This window comes from Armigeres subalbatus, chromosome 3 (genome assembly GCF_024139115.2).
Source record: "Armigeres subalbatus isolate Guangzhou_Male chromosome 3, GZ_Asu_2, whole genome shotgun sequence".
Classification (NCBI taxonomy): Eukaryota; Metazoa; Arthropoda; class Insecta; order Diptera; family Culicidae; genus Armigeres; species Armigeres subalbatus.
Genome location: NC_085141.1, coordinates 54,181,470 through 54,197,287, shown reverse-complemented (window position 1 = coordinate 54,197,287; position 15,818 = coordinate 54,181,470). Strand labels below are relative to the sequence as shown.

General features: G+C 41.2%; 1 protein-coding gene across 2 annotated transcripts in view; it reads right to left on the bottom strand.

The window, feature by feature from the left end:
- Window positions 1-2,160: 2,160 nt before the first annotated feature.
- LOC134224177 (protein pygopus) overlaps window positions 2,161-15,818 on the bottom strand; it is a 41,833-nt gene continuing 28,175 nt past the window's right edge. For both annotated transcript variants that reach the window (XM_062703464.1, XM_062703463.1), the window contains 2 exons: window positions 12,228-14,899; window positions 2,161-2,524 (listed from right to left, as the gene is read on the bottom strand). In XM_062703464.1, the coding sequence (XP_062559448.1) occupies window positions 2,404-2,524; window positions 12,228-14,482 (2,376 nt within the window). In that variant the 5' untranslated portion in view covers window positions 14,483-14,899 and the 3' untranslated portion in view covers window positions 2,161-2,403. The remainder of the gene's footprint in view (window positions 2,525-12,227; window positions 14,900-15,818) is intronic.

Sequence of the window (15,818 nt, the reverse complement as noted above, 5' to 3'; positions counted from 1 at the left end):
TTTCATGATTTAATTTGAATACTGCAATCAATAGCTTTCATGTTTTTCTGTTGATTGTGCTATTCAAAATAATTCATGAAAAAAATGTTACTTAGGTCCTTTTGAAAAGTTAAGCGAGATATCGTGCGTTGGGACCTGATATTCACGGCATTTTTAAAGGATTTGCCGTACAGTAAAGATCTGGTCCGTTGTCGAGCGGCCGTCAACGATGCTGGCTTGATAACTTCCCACGAACTCAATCACTAATGCTGACATACGACGGGAGATGTTCTGGGAAATCACTTTGTAGGCGGCATTAAGGATGGTGATCGCCAAAAAAATCTCACACTCCAGCTTGTCGCCTTTCTTGTAGATGGGGCATATAACCCCTTCCTTCCACTCCTACGGTAGCTGTTCAATTTCCCAGATTCTGACTATCAGTTTGTGCCGGCAAGTGGAAAGCTTTTGCCCATCTTGATGAGCTCAGCTCCGATACCATCCTTACCAGCTGCTTTATTGGTCTTTAGCTGTTGGATGGCATCCTTAACTTCCCTCAAGGTGGGCGCTGGTTGGCTTCCATCGTCCGCTGAACTACTCCATACTCTGTACTATGGATTTAATTTAATGAAACAACGAATTAAAATGTGTGCTTGTAAGATCTGTAGCTAGTTATTTCCTTAGGTTGGTCAAACTACCCCTTTACCCCAAGTAAGCATACGGAAGCGTTAGAACTTTTCTCAATATTAAAAAAGACTAATCATTAGATTGATTAAAATTTATTGGTTATATTAAAAATAACAAATAATGATTACTAAATATCTATATGTACAGGGCAATTAAACACATTAATATTATAAAAATTAACTAAAATCCATTCTCTTACAACGTGGCATTCATCATGTGGACATCCTTTTCTCACTCTCGGATTCCTCTCATTTTCCTGCGCATTGTTGCACCTCTTTTAATAGCTGTTTCGTTTCGTTCATCACATGAATCGATTATATTTTGTTCCAAGCAGTGCGCGGAAGTTCGATTTGGGCTGACCGCTAGATTCTCAATACACTTTCCTTTTATCACTCACAAAGTTTAACATCGTGCTTTCGACCTTGAACGCCACTGGGTTTCAATTTGCACAGCTTTCGAGATGCATCAAAATAGTTGGCGAGCTACTGCGAACACAAGAAAAATGAAACCTAAATTACAACACTAACTAAATCGAAGGACAATGAGGAGAAAAGTAACGCGGAAGGCAATAAGCGTGTCGCTTGTTAATTGAATAATCTCTTTTCATGGTTGTAACGCTATATACTTGTGTGATTTGTGTTGCTTCTTTACATTACTTTACAAGATACTAGGTAAATTATTCGACTCAATTTTTGAACTCAAGTCTTCTAATCGTTGTGGTGGGCGCCAGATTAAGGGGCTTGTTGTGAGTGCATTTTCTTGTATTTTGAGGAGACGAAACATCATCCTGACTATGTAACATGCTTTGAAACTATTTGTGTAGGAATCGCAAAAATAAAACATGCGAATTAGAATGGCTGTTTGGAGGAGAATTAGTTGTTGCATGACCTTTCATTGAAGGAGCCCCAGCAATAAACAAAAATTCACCTGACATGATTCGGTTCAACTTTTGCTCATCAGGAAAAGCGTGTCAATAATTTAAATATTCACTTACTTATCAGTTATTTTTTATGCTTTTCTTTTTTATATAATAATTAAACCATATTTTATGTGTATATATTTGAGAAGGCCATTTTTGATTTCATTTTCTTAACGCGATAAAACTTAAACTTTATGTTTTCCTTGTTTACACTCTTTCGCTCGCTATTTTGCACCTTTCGTACATTCATAGAAAACATTTGCTCGCTTCAATTTAAATACACATTGTTTTTCTTTTCATCTGATTTTGTATGTATAGTTTGTGTGCACATGAAAGAAAAATAAGAAAAACTATGGCGCTGTGCTTCACATTTCATATATTTGCTTTTTTCACTTTTTTCTTGCATCTTTTTACTAACTACTGCATTTGCTTCCATTTTCATTTTTTGCATCTAAGAACACTATAATGTCGCTGTCTTCATTTATATTTTCGCTCTTAGTTGGTTTTCTTTCTTATTAAGATTTTAGCTATTTCTCAAGATTTTGTCAAAATATGGTCATAAATGAAGCAAAGAATAATCACATTCGTTCACAATTTTTAATCGCATTCATACTTTTTTTACACTTTATTTTTTTTTCGTATTTACACACACATGCATCCGGTTAAGACCAACTCTCAATGACCAACACTAATAATAATTCATACGAAACAATGATTTGCCTTGGTAGCTGCCCTTAATTTTAAGTTTGGCTGCTACTGCGGGTTTGCTGTCGTTGTCACCTCATCGTCATTGCCATTTGACCCAAGTTACCCATGGTCGACTATGGTTTAAATTTGACCAACGGTATGTTCTTGGATAGCAGACACTTATCGCAGCACCATTCGGCGTACACCTCCGCGTGGATTAAGCTGAATGCTGTTTCCGACAAACCACTGCACGCCCTGTAAAAATAAGCAAATGATTTTTAAATAAACGGATGATCAAATTATTATTATTGTTGTCTTATTATAGACCAAAGACCAATCAAGGTTATTTGTTTTCAGTTGAAAATATTTTTAAAGCTATTCCACTGAGGAGTTCTTCATATAAAAGTGGTGGTTTACACCGTGTACAATATTTCCTCATACAAATTCAAACTTTGAGAAGATAGAGGAAGCCTACATCAGACTGAAAAGCGAAGCTAAACGGATTGGACTAGTCGACTACGAAGTACATGATAAGAAGAAGCTCAAGAGAGGACAATGTAAGCCACCCACCATGAGTTTGTATCGGTGGTGACGAAATCGAGGTGATTGAAGAATTCATAGTGACCTCCGATAACGATATCAGACGAGAAATTCGGAAACGCATCATGGCATCGTGGAGGATCAACGCGCACTTGGAGTTTTCGAGAGGAAAGTGTTGCGTACCATATATGGCGGGTTGCAGATGGAAGACGGTACATGGAGGAGGAGAATTACGAGTTGCAACAGCTGTTGGGAGAACCTCCGGAAGTTCCTCCAGCAATTCCTACAGTAGTTCCTCCGGAAGCTCCTCCAGGAATTCCTCCGGAAGTTCCTCCTGGAGTTTCTTCGGAAGTCCTTCCAGGAATTCCTCCAAAAACTCCTCCAAGAACATTTGATAAATTACTTCGCAAACTCTACAGACATTACCACGAGAACTCATATTTCTTCTGATTTCCTTCCGAAATTCATATGGAATTCTACTACACTCACCTCCCGGGCATTTTTCCGAATAATTGTCCAGGAATTCTTGAAGAACTTCTTACGGAATTTAAATGGCAAAATCTAGATCTAGAACATCTTCCGCGCATTCTTCCAGAAATTCCTACTCCAAAATTCCTCCAAGGATTCTCCTGGAAAGTCGTTCACAAATAAATTATTCTGAAAATTATTTCTCCGGATATTTGTCTCTAAGAATTCTTCCATTTTTTTTCCAAGAACTTCTTCACAAATTCTTCCAAGAATCTTCCCCTCAATTCCCGAGGAAACTTCTGAAGAATTCGCCCAGAAAATCCTACGGAATTTTTCCGGAAGTTTTCTGAAAAACTCTTCCGACATATCTTAAGGAAATTACTTCGGAAATTCTCCTGCTTTTTTCTTCAGAGTCTTCCTTAGAAATTCTCCAAGAAGTCTTACAAAAATACCTACAAAAATATCCGTAAAACATCTTTCAAGGATTCTTCCACAAATATCTCCATATGTTTCTCAAGAAAAGTCCTCAAGGAACTGCTTCGGGAAATTCCTCCTTCATGAACAATTCACGACGGAATGTTTGTGAAAATATCAGAAGCAGTTCATAAAAGATTTTGATGATCAATGCATGAAGTATTTCTTGAAGAAATTCGCAAAGGAATTCCTGGTTTGAAACTCAGAAGAATTTTTTATATAAATTCTTGAATGAATTTCGTATGGATTTCCCGATGGAGAGAAGGAGAAATTTTGAAGGAATTCCTAAAAGAGTTTCTGTAGAAATTCTGTAGAATCTTTTTCAATTAAATTTTGAAATATTTTCAGACGGAAATAATTTAGTACGTACTGCCGAAGAAGTTCCAGGAGCAATTCTTTGAATTCATGAAGAACAATTCCCTTATTTTCTGAATAATTAAATGTCAGATGCATTGTTTGAACAAATGTCAGGTGTTTGAATAAATATTGTTTTGTTTGACCGAGCATACGTTGTACAACAAGTAATTCCGTAACAAACAATTCCGCCAGAATAATTTACTTTTTTTAGCTAAAATAGCCTGAAGACCCTCCACAGACTGCATGGCTGGCGACGTGCAGTCATGGATCGAACTTAATGGAGAATACACCCAGGTTTTTTTTTACACGGTTGGAATTCATTAATTTCTCGGTTAACCTGAACTTTCACAGCTTTTTAAATACCCCCTGAATTTTCTTTGATTTTTTGTGAATTTTTTCATGGGGTTAACTCATTGTTTAATTGACGCTGAAGGTCTTAACGACTAAAACCAAACCGTGTAAAAAAAAACCTGGGTGTACTTTTATTTACTACCTGGTCCAATGATAATAGATAGAAGGTGAGGAAGAAGACAAATGAAAGTTTATTAGTTGATGGTCTAAATGTAAACAGCAAATGGTGACGTACATATTTGCATGGCTTCTTATGGGAGCTCGTTCGAATGTAGTAGTGAAAGCTTTTTCGCCATACAAGAAAAGCACATACACAAAATATGGATTTCCATACCTTAGTACCGTGGAGGCACCATATTTGACGCAGTTAAGAAAATTTTAAAAAGAATCATTATTTAAAAAATAATTCCAATATGGATTCGCTTAATATTCTGCATAACGAGCTTACTACTATTATAGAATGTGTAGAAATAATGAAACTTCGAAATATAAGTTTATTTCTTAGTTTTTTAATCTGTTTTTATGTAGTACTTGAGGTGCCCAACTTGACGCACTAATTTTACTATGTTCCTTATTTGACGCAAAGTTGTTCCTAATTTGACGCACTTTGAAACTATGTTAAAACTCAATCAATTAAATGCCTTGTTTTTTTTATTATATAAAGACAGTGACAGACAGTGTAATAGAACTTGGTACGATATAAAATAAAAAGTTAATTAATTATACAAAGAGGCATTTTTTTAATTGTTCAGTTGTTCTGCAAGTTATATGCTCTGTGGCATGTAAGTGTTTTGTTAGTTTCATGAACCCTGCACATCATTCAAAATGCTTCTTATTTAGGTGTTAGAATCATGTCAAAATATATATTTACGGGAAAATTAACTTTTACATTTCATTACATAACCAGCCTACCATGGTTTGTTGTATTTGTAATAAAAACATAACTTTCTGGTAATCTGCAATTTTGAATCTATAAAACTTTTTGAATCTATAAATCTGTCTAAACTGAGAAGGATACAGAAAACGCAACTTGTATATGAACGCTTTTAGAACCACATTGAAGCTACCAATCTGCAAGTGTTACGTGACCGGCAGATATATATAAAAACGTATGAGCTGCCCATCTATATACATTTTCTCAATAAACTATTAACATAAACTGAAGCTTATATGAGAAAGGCAGCCATATTTTTATTTGATTTCAAATAAACGCATCAAAATCGAAGGCAGCATAAGGCATACTATCATGGGCTGGACACTTAGTGGAATGATCCAATGTTGACTTATATTTAAAGTAGTTGAGAGTTAGTTAAAACTTAATGAATACATATTGCTTTTCCTAATACTATTATTGAGGTTTATTAGCACTGCCTTGTCTATTCGTATGATAAGATTAATTAGGAACATCACAATGCATTGTGAGCCTAATTTGACGCAGAACATTTTGGGTTTAAAATGCGTTCGAATGTTGCAATGTTCAACGTAAAAGGTAAAGCTTACTCATAATGCTCAGCTGTTTGTAGGTAGGGGTAAAAGATTCTCACAAAAGTTATTTTGCGTGAAAAAATGATCATTCGATCCTTAGCATTGTGGCTAAGAAAGACAAAAATTGACGCACTATGAGTATGGCTTCCATATATTTTATTCGGGTACGTTGATTCTTCATCAATAATATCCTTTTTATGCCATATATGCAAAGAAGAAGAGCAAATAAAGCCATCTAGATTGATTCGTTGATATATTTTTGGCGAAAATAGGTTTTCTGCATCATTTGATTTGAGAGTGCGCCAAGTTTGGACCTGCGTCAAATATGGTGCTTCCACGGTACATTGTTTGGGTTCAATTCAAATGCACCCAATATTTTTCTTACACTGTTGGTATTTATTAATTTCTCGGTTAACCTGAACTTTCACAGCTTTCGAAATACTACCTGAATTTTCTTTGATTTTTTCGTGCGGTGAGGCTCGAGTTCATAATCGACTTAAACCCAACCGTGTAAAAAAAGAACTGGGTGTAGATCATTGGGGATAGTGAAGGTTAAATTGGTAGGCGGCTCAATGTGGTCAACTGATTTTGTTTTATTTTCAATTCTACTTTACTTTCGAGACGTAAACAGATAACACTAAATTAACAATTTGACGCCACAATGCACGGTTCGAAGCCGCACCTCTGGATCCTCGAATGCGCCCCACACTCGACAAGTCGTTTTGTACCTTGTGAGCCCACCTCGCCCGCTTCGCTGCACGCCGTTTCGTATCTGCCCGATCTGAGGCGAACACCATCTTTGCAGGGTTGCTGTCCGGCATTCTTGCAACGTCTTCATGCTACCTTCTGAATACACCCAATTCGATTTTTTAACACGGCCGTGTAAAAAAAATCCCTTACAAAATTTTTGCAAAGTAGCTCCATTTTGCATGATTCGTCGAGAAATCATAAATCTTGTTTTACACGGATTTTCAAATTTTGAAATGAAAACTTTTTTTACACGGAACCCATCCCCCGTGTAAAAAAAGAATCGGCGTACTGGGCTCGCTGTAGAGCTGGGCGAGCTCCACACCGCCAAAGATGGTCCCGTCTCTCGAATAGGTACTATACGAATAATTTTTTTTGACCGCAGTTTCTTCTGGAGCCTGCCCGACTTCCACAGATGATGCGCCTTCGTATTTCACAGATAACATTGTTATCAGCCGTTACCAAGGATCCAAGGTAGACGAATTCCTCGACCTCGAAGGTATTCCCGTCTATCGTAACACTGCTTCCCAGGCGGGCCCTGTCGCGCTCGGTTCCGCCCACAAGCATGTGCTTTGTCTTTGAAGCATTCACCACCAGTCCAACTTTTATTGCTTCACGTTTCAGGCGGGTGTACAGTACAGTTCTGCCCCTTTTGCAAATGTTCGGCCGACAATGTCTATGTCATCCTCGAAACAAATAAATTGACTGGATCTGTTGAAAATCGTACCCCGGCTGTCACGCCCGGCTCTCCGCATGACACCTTCTAGCGCAATGTTGAACAATAGGCACGAAAGTCCATCACCTTGTCTTAGTCCCCGGCGCGATTCGAACGAACTGGAGTGTTCGCCCGAAATTTTCACACAGTTTTGCACACCATCGACCGTTGCTCTGATCAGTCTGGTAAGCTTCCCAGGGAAGCTGTTCTCGACCATAATTTCCCATAGCTCTATGCGGTATATACTGTCGTATGCCGCCTTGAAATCAACGAACAGATGGTGCGTTGGGACCTGGTATTCACGGCATTTTTGAAGGATTTGCCGTACAGTAAACGGCCGTCAACGAAGCTAGCTTGATAACTGACCACAAACTTACTTACTTACTTATGGATCCTGTATACATCCGGTGGTGCAAAGGGCCGACTTGAAAGATCTCCGTCCTGAGCGTTGCTCGGCTATCGCTTTAACCTGTTGCCAGGTTAGATTTCGGTCGACTTCTTTTATTTCTTTATTGAGGCTTCGCCGCCATGAGCCTCTGGGTATGCCTCTGCTGCGATGTCCCGCTGGGTTCCAGTCTAATGCTTGTTTACAGATTTCGTTTCCGCCCCTACGTAGAGTGTGACCGACCCAGCCCCACTTCCGATCCCGAATTTCTGTTGCTATCGGCCTCTGGTGACAACGACGATGGAGCTCGTTGTTTGCGATCCAGTTGTGAGGCCACCAGGTCCGAAATATATACCGCAGGCATCTGTTAATGAACACCTGCAGCCGTTGAGTGTTCTCCACTGATACACACCATGTTTCGCTAGCGTATAACAGCACAGATTTCAAGTTAGAGTTGAAAATTCGTATTTTGGTGCGTTCACTTATCTGCCGGTTTTTCCAGATATTTCTTAAACTCGCAAAGGCAGACCTTGCTTCCTTGATCCGTGCGTCTATGTCGATCTTGGTACCGCCGTCTGACGCCATTTGGCTACCAAGATATTGGAAGCTTTCAACATTCTCCACTGGTTGCCCGGCTACTGTGAAACTGGAAGGAGTCACCGTGTTTACATCCAACGATTTGGTTTTGTTGACGTTGATGACTAAACCTGCCGAAGAGGAGCTCTCGGCAATGTCGTTGAGCTTACTCTGCATATCAGAGCGCCGTTGCGCGAGGAGTGCAACATCATCCGCCAATTCGAAGTCATTTAGGTGCTCCATGGTTATAGGCTGCCATAACAGCCCGCGGTTTGGTTCACGGTCAATCGCATCTACCAGAATCTCATCGATTACGATGAGGAACAATAACGGTGGTGATAGAATACATCCTTGCCTCACACCAGCTACGACCCGGATAGGTGTGCAGCACTCTACACGAAAAGGCCTCGTACTGTGCCTCGATGAGGCCGATGATTTTCTCAGGAACTCCCTTGCGTCTCAGGGCGCCCCACATATTCTCGTGATTGAGACGGTCGAAAGCTTTTTCGTAGTCAATGAATACCAAGTAAAGGGACTCTTGGAATTCGTTGACCTGCTCCAGAATGATGCGGAGCGTGACAATATGGTCCACACAGGATCTTCCGGCACGGAATCCGGCTTGCTGCCGCCGGAGAGTCGCATCGATCTTCTCCTGAATCCGGGCTAGGATAGTTTTGCACAGAACTTTGAGAACGGTACACAGCAACATAATGCCTCGCCAGTTATCACATACAGTCAGGTCACCCTTTTTGGGCACCTTCACTAAGATACCTTGCATCCAGTCGACCGGGAAAGTTGCGGTGTCCCAGATATTACGAAATAAACGATGCAGTAGTTGAGCGGATGTCATGGGGTCAGCTTTGAGCATCTCGGCTGATATGCGGTCGACCCCTGTGGCTTTATTCGATTTCATGCTTTGGATGGCTGTTTGAATCTCTAGCAGTGATGGAGCTTCGGTATTGACGCGTGTTATACGTCGGATCCTAGGCAGATCATGCCGAGGTGGTGATGGCCTGGCTGGCACTTGTTCGAAGTGCTCGAACCAGCGTTTCAGCTGGTCAGTTGGGTCGGTCAATAATTGATCATTCGCGTCTTTCACAGGCATCGTTGCATTCATCTTCGACATGAGCGTTTTACTTCCTTCTCAAGAGCCGCGTATCGTTGACGGGCTAGGACTTTGGCTCCTCTGGTTTTCGATCGCTCTATCGCGGCTTTGGCTTCTCTTCGCTCCTCTATTTTTCTCCAGGTCTCATCGGTGATCCATTGTTTTCTTTGGGTGCGCAGTTCGCCCAGATTGTTCTCGCTGGTGGCGATGAAGGCATTCTTGATGGCGGACCATTGGTCTTCCACGCTGCCACCTTCCGGAATATCTGCAGCACGCCTCTTCAGTTCTTCAACGAAGGACCGTTTTTGGCATCTTCCAGTCGGCGTGTGGAATCGTCGTCCAACTCTTTCCTCCTGCCGACGAATCCGCGCAATGTGCAGGCGTGTTTCGCCGATGAGGATGTGGTCGATTTGATTTTCTGTAAAGCCGTCACGGGAGACCCACGTGACCTTGTGAACCGGTCGATGAGGGAAGAGCGATCCCCCGATCACCATGTCGTTATTACCACAAACTTCTGCGAACAGCTCTCCGTTTTCGCTCATTTCTACGAGACCATGGCGTCCCATAATGCGCTCATGGTTCGAGTTGTCGGATCCGATCTTCGCATTGAAGTCGCCCAAACAGATCTTGATATCACCCTTCGGAATTCTATCTACGACGGCATTGAGTTGACTGTAGAAGTTCTCTTTGTCTTGCAGATCGGCATATGTTGTACATATGCATAATCAAGTTTCAGACACAATCATGCGATGTTTGTCAAAAATCAGAGCGAAGTTGATTTATGAAGATGAATATTTTAAGCTCTTGAAGACGGCTCCTGCTTCAACAAACTCTATTACCGTGGAAGCACCATATTTGACGCAGGTCCAAACTTGGCGCACTCTCAAATCAAATGATGCAAAAAACCTTTTCCGCCAAAAATATATCAACGAATCAAGCTAGATAGCTTTTTTTGCTCTTCTTCTTTGCATATATGGCATAAAAAGCATATAGGGGTCGTTCAAAAATGATGTCACAGGTTGTAGGGGGGGAGGGGGTCTAAGATTTTGTGACAGTACGTGTACTAGGTATACAAAAAAGCGTGACAGAGGGGGGGGGGTCTAGAAATCCCAAAAAGTAGTGGACGTCATATTTGAATCGCCCCATAACTGATGAGGAATCAACGTACCCGAATAAAATATATGGAAGTCATACTCATAATGCGTCAATTTTTTTCTTTCTTAGCCACAATGCTAAGGATCGAATGATCATTTTTTCACGCAAAATAACTTTTGTGAGAATCTTTTACCGCTACCTACAAACAGCTGAGCATTATGAGTAAGCTTTACCTTTTACGTTGAACACTGCAACATTCAAACGCATTTTTCAACCCAGAATGTTCTGCGTCAAATTAGGCTCACAATGTATTGTGATGTTCCTAACTATTAATATTATCATACGAATAGACAAGGCAGTGCTAATAAACCTCAATAATAGTCTTAGAAAAAGCAATATGTATTCATTAAGTTTCAACTAACTCTCAACTAGTTTAAATATTAGTCAACATTGGATCATTCCACTAAGTGTCCTGCCCAAGATAGTATGCCTTATACTGCCTTCGATTTTGATGCGTTTATTTGACGCGTTTCTTACAGGTATTTGGTAATTATGCTGTTTTAATATGCTAGTTTTAGTATTCTTGCGAGAAAACAATATTTTAATATAATTTAGCATCATATAATTCAATTTACTTTCTAACAAACCAAAACAATGAACACATTTTCAATTTGTTACTCTGTCGCTTTCCTGTCGCTACTAGTCGTGCAATCCTGAATATAAAATCAAACAAAAATATGGCTGCCTTTCTCATATAAGCTTCAGTTTATGTTAATAGTTCACTGAAAAAATGTATATAGATGGGCAGCTCATATTTTTTTAGATATATCTGCCGGTCACGTAACACTTGCAGATTGGTAGCTTCAATGTGGTACTAAAAGCGTTCATATACAAGTTGCGTTTTCTGTATCCTTCTCAGTTTAGACAGAAGCTATACGAACTTTTCAGCTTATAGATTCAAAATTGCAGATTACCAAAGAAAGCTATGTTTTTATTACAAATACAACAGACCATGGTAGGCTGGTTATGTAATGAAATGTAAAAGTTAATTTTCCCGTAAATATATATTTTGACATGATTCTTACACCTGAATAAGAAGCTTTTTGAATGATGTGCAGGGTTCATGAAACTAACAAAACACTTTCATGCCACAGAGCATATAACTTGCAGAACAACTGAACAAAAAAATAAAATAAAATGCCTCTTTGTATAATTAATTAACTTTTTATTTTATATCGTACCAAGTTCTATTACACTGTCTTTATATAATAAAAAAAATAAGGCATTTAATTGATTGAGTTTTAACATAGTTTTAAAGTGCGTCAAATTAGGAACAACTTTGCGTCAAATAAGGAACATAGTAAAATTAGTGCGTCAAGTTGGGCACCTCAAGTACTACTTAAAAACAGATTAAAAAAACTAAGAAATACACTTATATGTCGAAGTTTCATAATTTCTACACATTATATAATAGTAGTATGCTCGTTATGCAGAATATTAAGCGAATCCATATTGGAATTATTTTTTAAATAATAATTCTTTTTAAAATTTTCTTAACTGCGTCAAATATGGTGCCTCCACGGTAAGCTATCAAATTAGTTTTCAAAACATTATGCTACAATCGCTTTTAACGAGACTTATAAAATTAGAATATGCCTACCTGTGAAACCAAAAGTTGCAACCTGATTCGCACAAAATTCCTTGATCGTTGTCATGTACCTCTTTATGGCAAACGCCGCAAGGATAAATTGGCGGTGCGTTCGGGTTCTGTGGGTTGAACACTTTCGATTGATCCGGCGGGTACAGCTTACCGGACGTAACCGGCATCGGTTTGGGGCCAAACATTCCCATGTGATGATGATGATTTGGTGGAGGACCATTGCCTGGTGGCCCTAATCCTGCCATCGGTCCACTTGGACCTCCCATTGGTCCACCAGGCCCTCCAGGGCCGCTTCCCATTGGGCCACACATCATATGCGGAGACTGTAAAGGACTGCCGCCCATACCACCACCCATGCCTCCCATATGCCCCGTTGGACCACCCATTGGTCCTCCCATGCCCATACCGCCTGGTCCTCCAGGACCCATTGGTCCCCCTGGTCCCATTGGTGGCCTGTGGCCCGCATGACCAGGAGGCATATTTCCGTGGGGTGGCATTCCCATGTGATGATGCATACTGTTTGGGCCCCCTCCTGCGCCACCCAATGAAGGTGGCATGTGAGGATTGTGCTGATGATTGCCGGGATGATTACCGGGATGATGTGGTGGGTGGTGATTCATGCCGCTCATTGAATTCGGTGGCATTCCCATACCACCCGGACCCATACCAGCTGGGTTCATTCCTCCTAAACTATTGCCACCTGGACCACCAATGCCAGCAGGATTCATTTGTTGTTGCTGTTGAGGACCTCCTGGCCCCATTGGTCCGTTACCTCCAGAGCCAGGACCACTATTTGGGCCTTGCGTATGTTGAGCATGAGGAGACTGCTGAGGAAGCGGAGAAGCATGGGATTGCTGTTGCGGATGCGGTGGATGAGGTGGAAGAGGCTGAGACTGGGCGGCAGGAGATTGATTCGGTGGTTGTTGATTTGTCACCATCGAAGGCGATGGGTTAGGTTGACTAACTTGTAGATGTGGGTTATTCACTTGCTGTTGCTGCGATTGTCCGGGACCCTGCTGACTGTTATTCGATTGCTGTTGGGGACCCAGCTGATGAGGTAATTGATTAAGGTTCCCTGATTGCTGATTTGTCATTGCACCATTAGGTAAGTTCATTCTATTATTACTATTAACTCCTACTAAATTGGGTGACGTTTGACCACCGACGGTTGGTCCTGCTGAAGAAACAGGTTGACTATGACCGGCGGAATTGGGACCTAAGGGAACGTGATTTGGTGGGCCATTTCCGAGAGGACTATTCATTGGAGGACCCATTGGTCCATTGTTGATGTGGCCACCACTCGTGTTCATTGGACTTCCAATCATCTGACCTTGGCCACCATGAGGTGACCCCATTCCAGGCATTGAATTCATAGGGCTTCCAATATTTCCTCCACTCATGGGGCTTCCTACTGATTTATTGTTCATTTGTTGCTGACTCATTGGTGACATCCCACCCATCGGTCCCATTGGAGACAAATTCTGGTTCATGCCACCCATTGGGCTTAGTCCACCCATTTGAGCACCAGGAATGGTTCCCATGGGACTCATTCCCCCTCGTTGAATAGGTCCGTGCGGACCCATCGCACCCATTTGCCCTAAACCAGAGTTCATATGCATTGGATGTCCCATGGGACTGCCCATTCCCATTGGACTCATTCCTCGCATTGGCGGACCTTGTGGTCCTCCCGGTCCCATTGGTCCATGTGGTCCTAAACCGTGGTGAGGTGATCCATGCCCAGGTCCATGTCCTGGCCCGTGTCCTGGCCCATGTCCCATTCCGTGAGGAGGCATCGGACCGCCATGAGGAGGACCGTGTGGCGGCCCATGGTGACCCATTAATCCGCCCATGTGATGAGGGTGCATACCCATGGGACCCATTCCCATTTGGGCACCATGTCCCATACCTCCGCCACCCATATGACCCATCATCATTCCGGGCCCTCCATGATGCATATGGCTTATATGGGGCGACGGTGTATGCGGTGGCGTGTCGTCGAATGGGTTCGACGCAACTATCGTATCCCCGTAGCCAGTGGGTACTGGGGGCGCTAGATCTTGCGGCGAGTGCGTTGGCTGAGGTTGCGAGGCTATCGAGTTCGCATTGTTCGCGTTGGATGTTTTCCTTCGCTTCTTCGGCTGACTCGGTGCGGAGATAGGCAGTTGGGGCGATTCAGAGGGTGACTTGAAATCTGGCGGACAGCCAAGTCCGGGACCTGGCATACGGTACGAAGACATTCCCAGATTATGTGTCATTACTCTGCTACCAGTAACGGTGAATAAAGCTTTAGGAATCTAGCCTTGTTCAATTACACAAACGGGAAGGGTCCTGTTTGCTGAGATAACTTGGCAGTCACTTGTATAAGCACGGAAACTCTACGATCACTATTTATTACGGCGCTACGTCACAACTTTGATCACACTACTGCTTTAACTATGTGCTGCTATGGATTACAAAGTGTTATTGCTCTTTTGGTTATTACTTTACATTCACGTTTGCTTCACTGTTTATATACAAGGATTAGCGCTAATTAGTTTCAACAACTTTTTTCACGAGGTTTTCCGAGCACGGTTCGTTAGACAAATGGTATCACTGTCCGCGACTCCGTCCTTTCCACCGGGTCAGATGCAGCAAGGTCCATTATAGATTGAATTCGTCTTTGCCAGCATGATCTGAAAGAGAACCAAAATAAAAGAAGGGAATTAGTAACTACTAAACGATAATTCATATTCTTAACTATAAACAATGGAGTGTAACTCTGAGGCTATTTTCAAACGATACAACCTAAAACTATGCTGTTTGTTATTGATTAATAATTCTTCTTGCGTAGAAAATATTGGCCAATACAAAGACTAGTACTTCGTAATCGCTGCCATAGTCAAACCGTTTTGAGTAATCCTGAGTTCAACTCAGACTGAAATTGTTAACCGCAATATAATTCGTCTTGGGATCCACAGTGCTCATGTACCGTGACCGTCCCTAATTGTGCGCAGCTCCTAATTGTGCGCACTTTAATATTTTGTTTTCATTTTGTTCATGTTTATCATAAATATCGCAGCATTGTAATTTTTCTTCTTATAATTATTGAATAACATATCCGAATTCATTATAGTATCAATAATATGTGGTTCTAAATGCGTAAAATAAACAAAAAACTTGATCGACAACGCTGAAAACGTCAAAATGTCGACTCCGTTAACCATATCGTGAACTTGGTGTTCGGAATGTTTTCTTCAAATTTCAAGTGGAACTAGACAAAACAATTGCAATATTCACCATAATCAGTAAGATACATTCGTTTCTGTCGTACTCACATAAAAAAATAACACGGGTATGTATTATTTTGTGTGGAAAAGTCGATTTTCTAATGCGTACAATTAAGCACCGTGATTTTCGTTTATGTTCCTAATTATGCGCAGACTTCCGAAATTAATCGCGATCGCAAGAACATGAAGTACAATCGAAATCAAATTGTGCTGGCTGTGGATCTGCTCAGGAGAGGATACTCGATTTGTCGATCCGCGGCAATGAACAAAATCCCGGAGAGTACTCTTAGAAAAACGCTAGCCCGGGGCACTACTGAATTGAAAC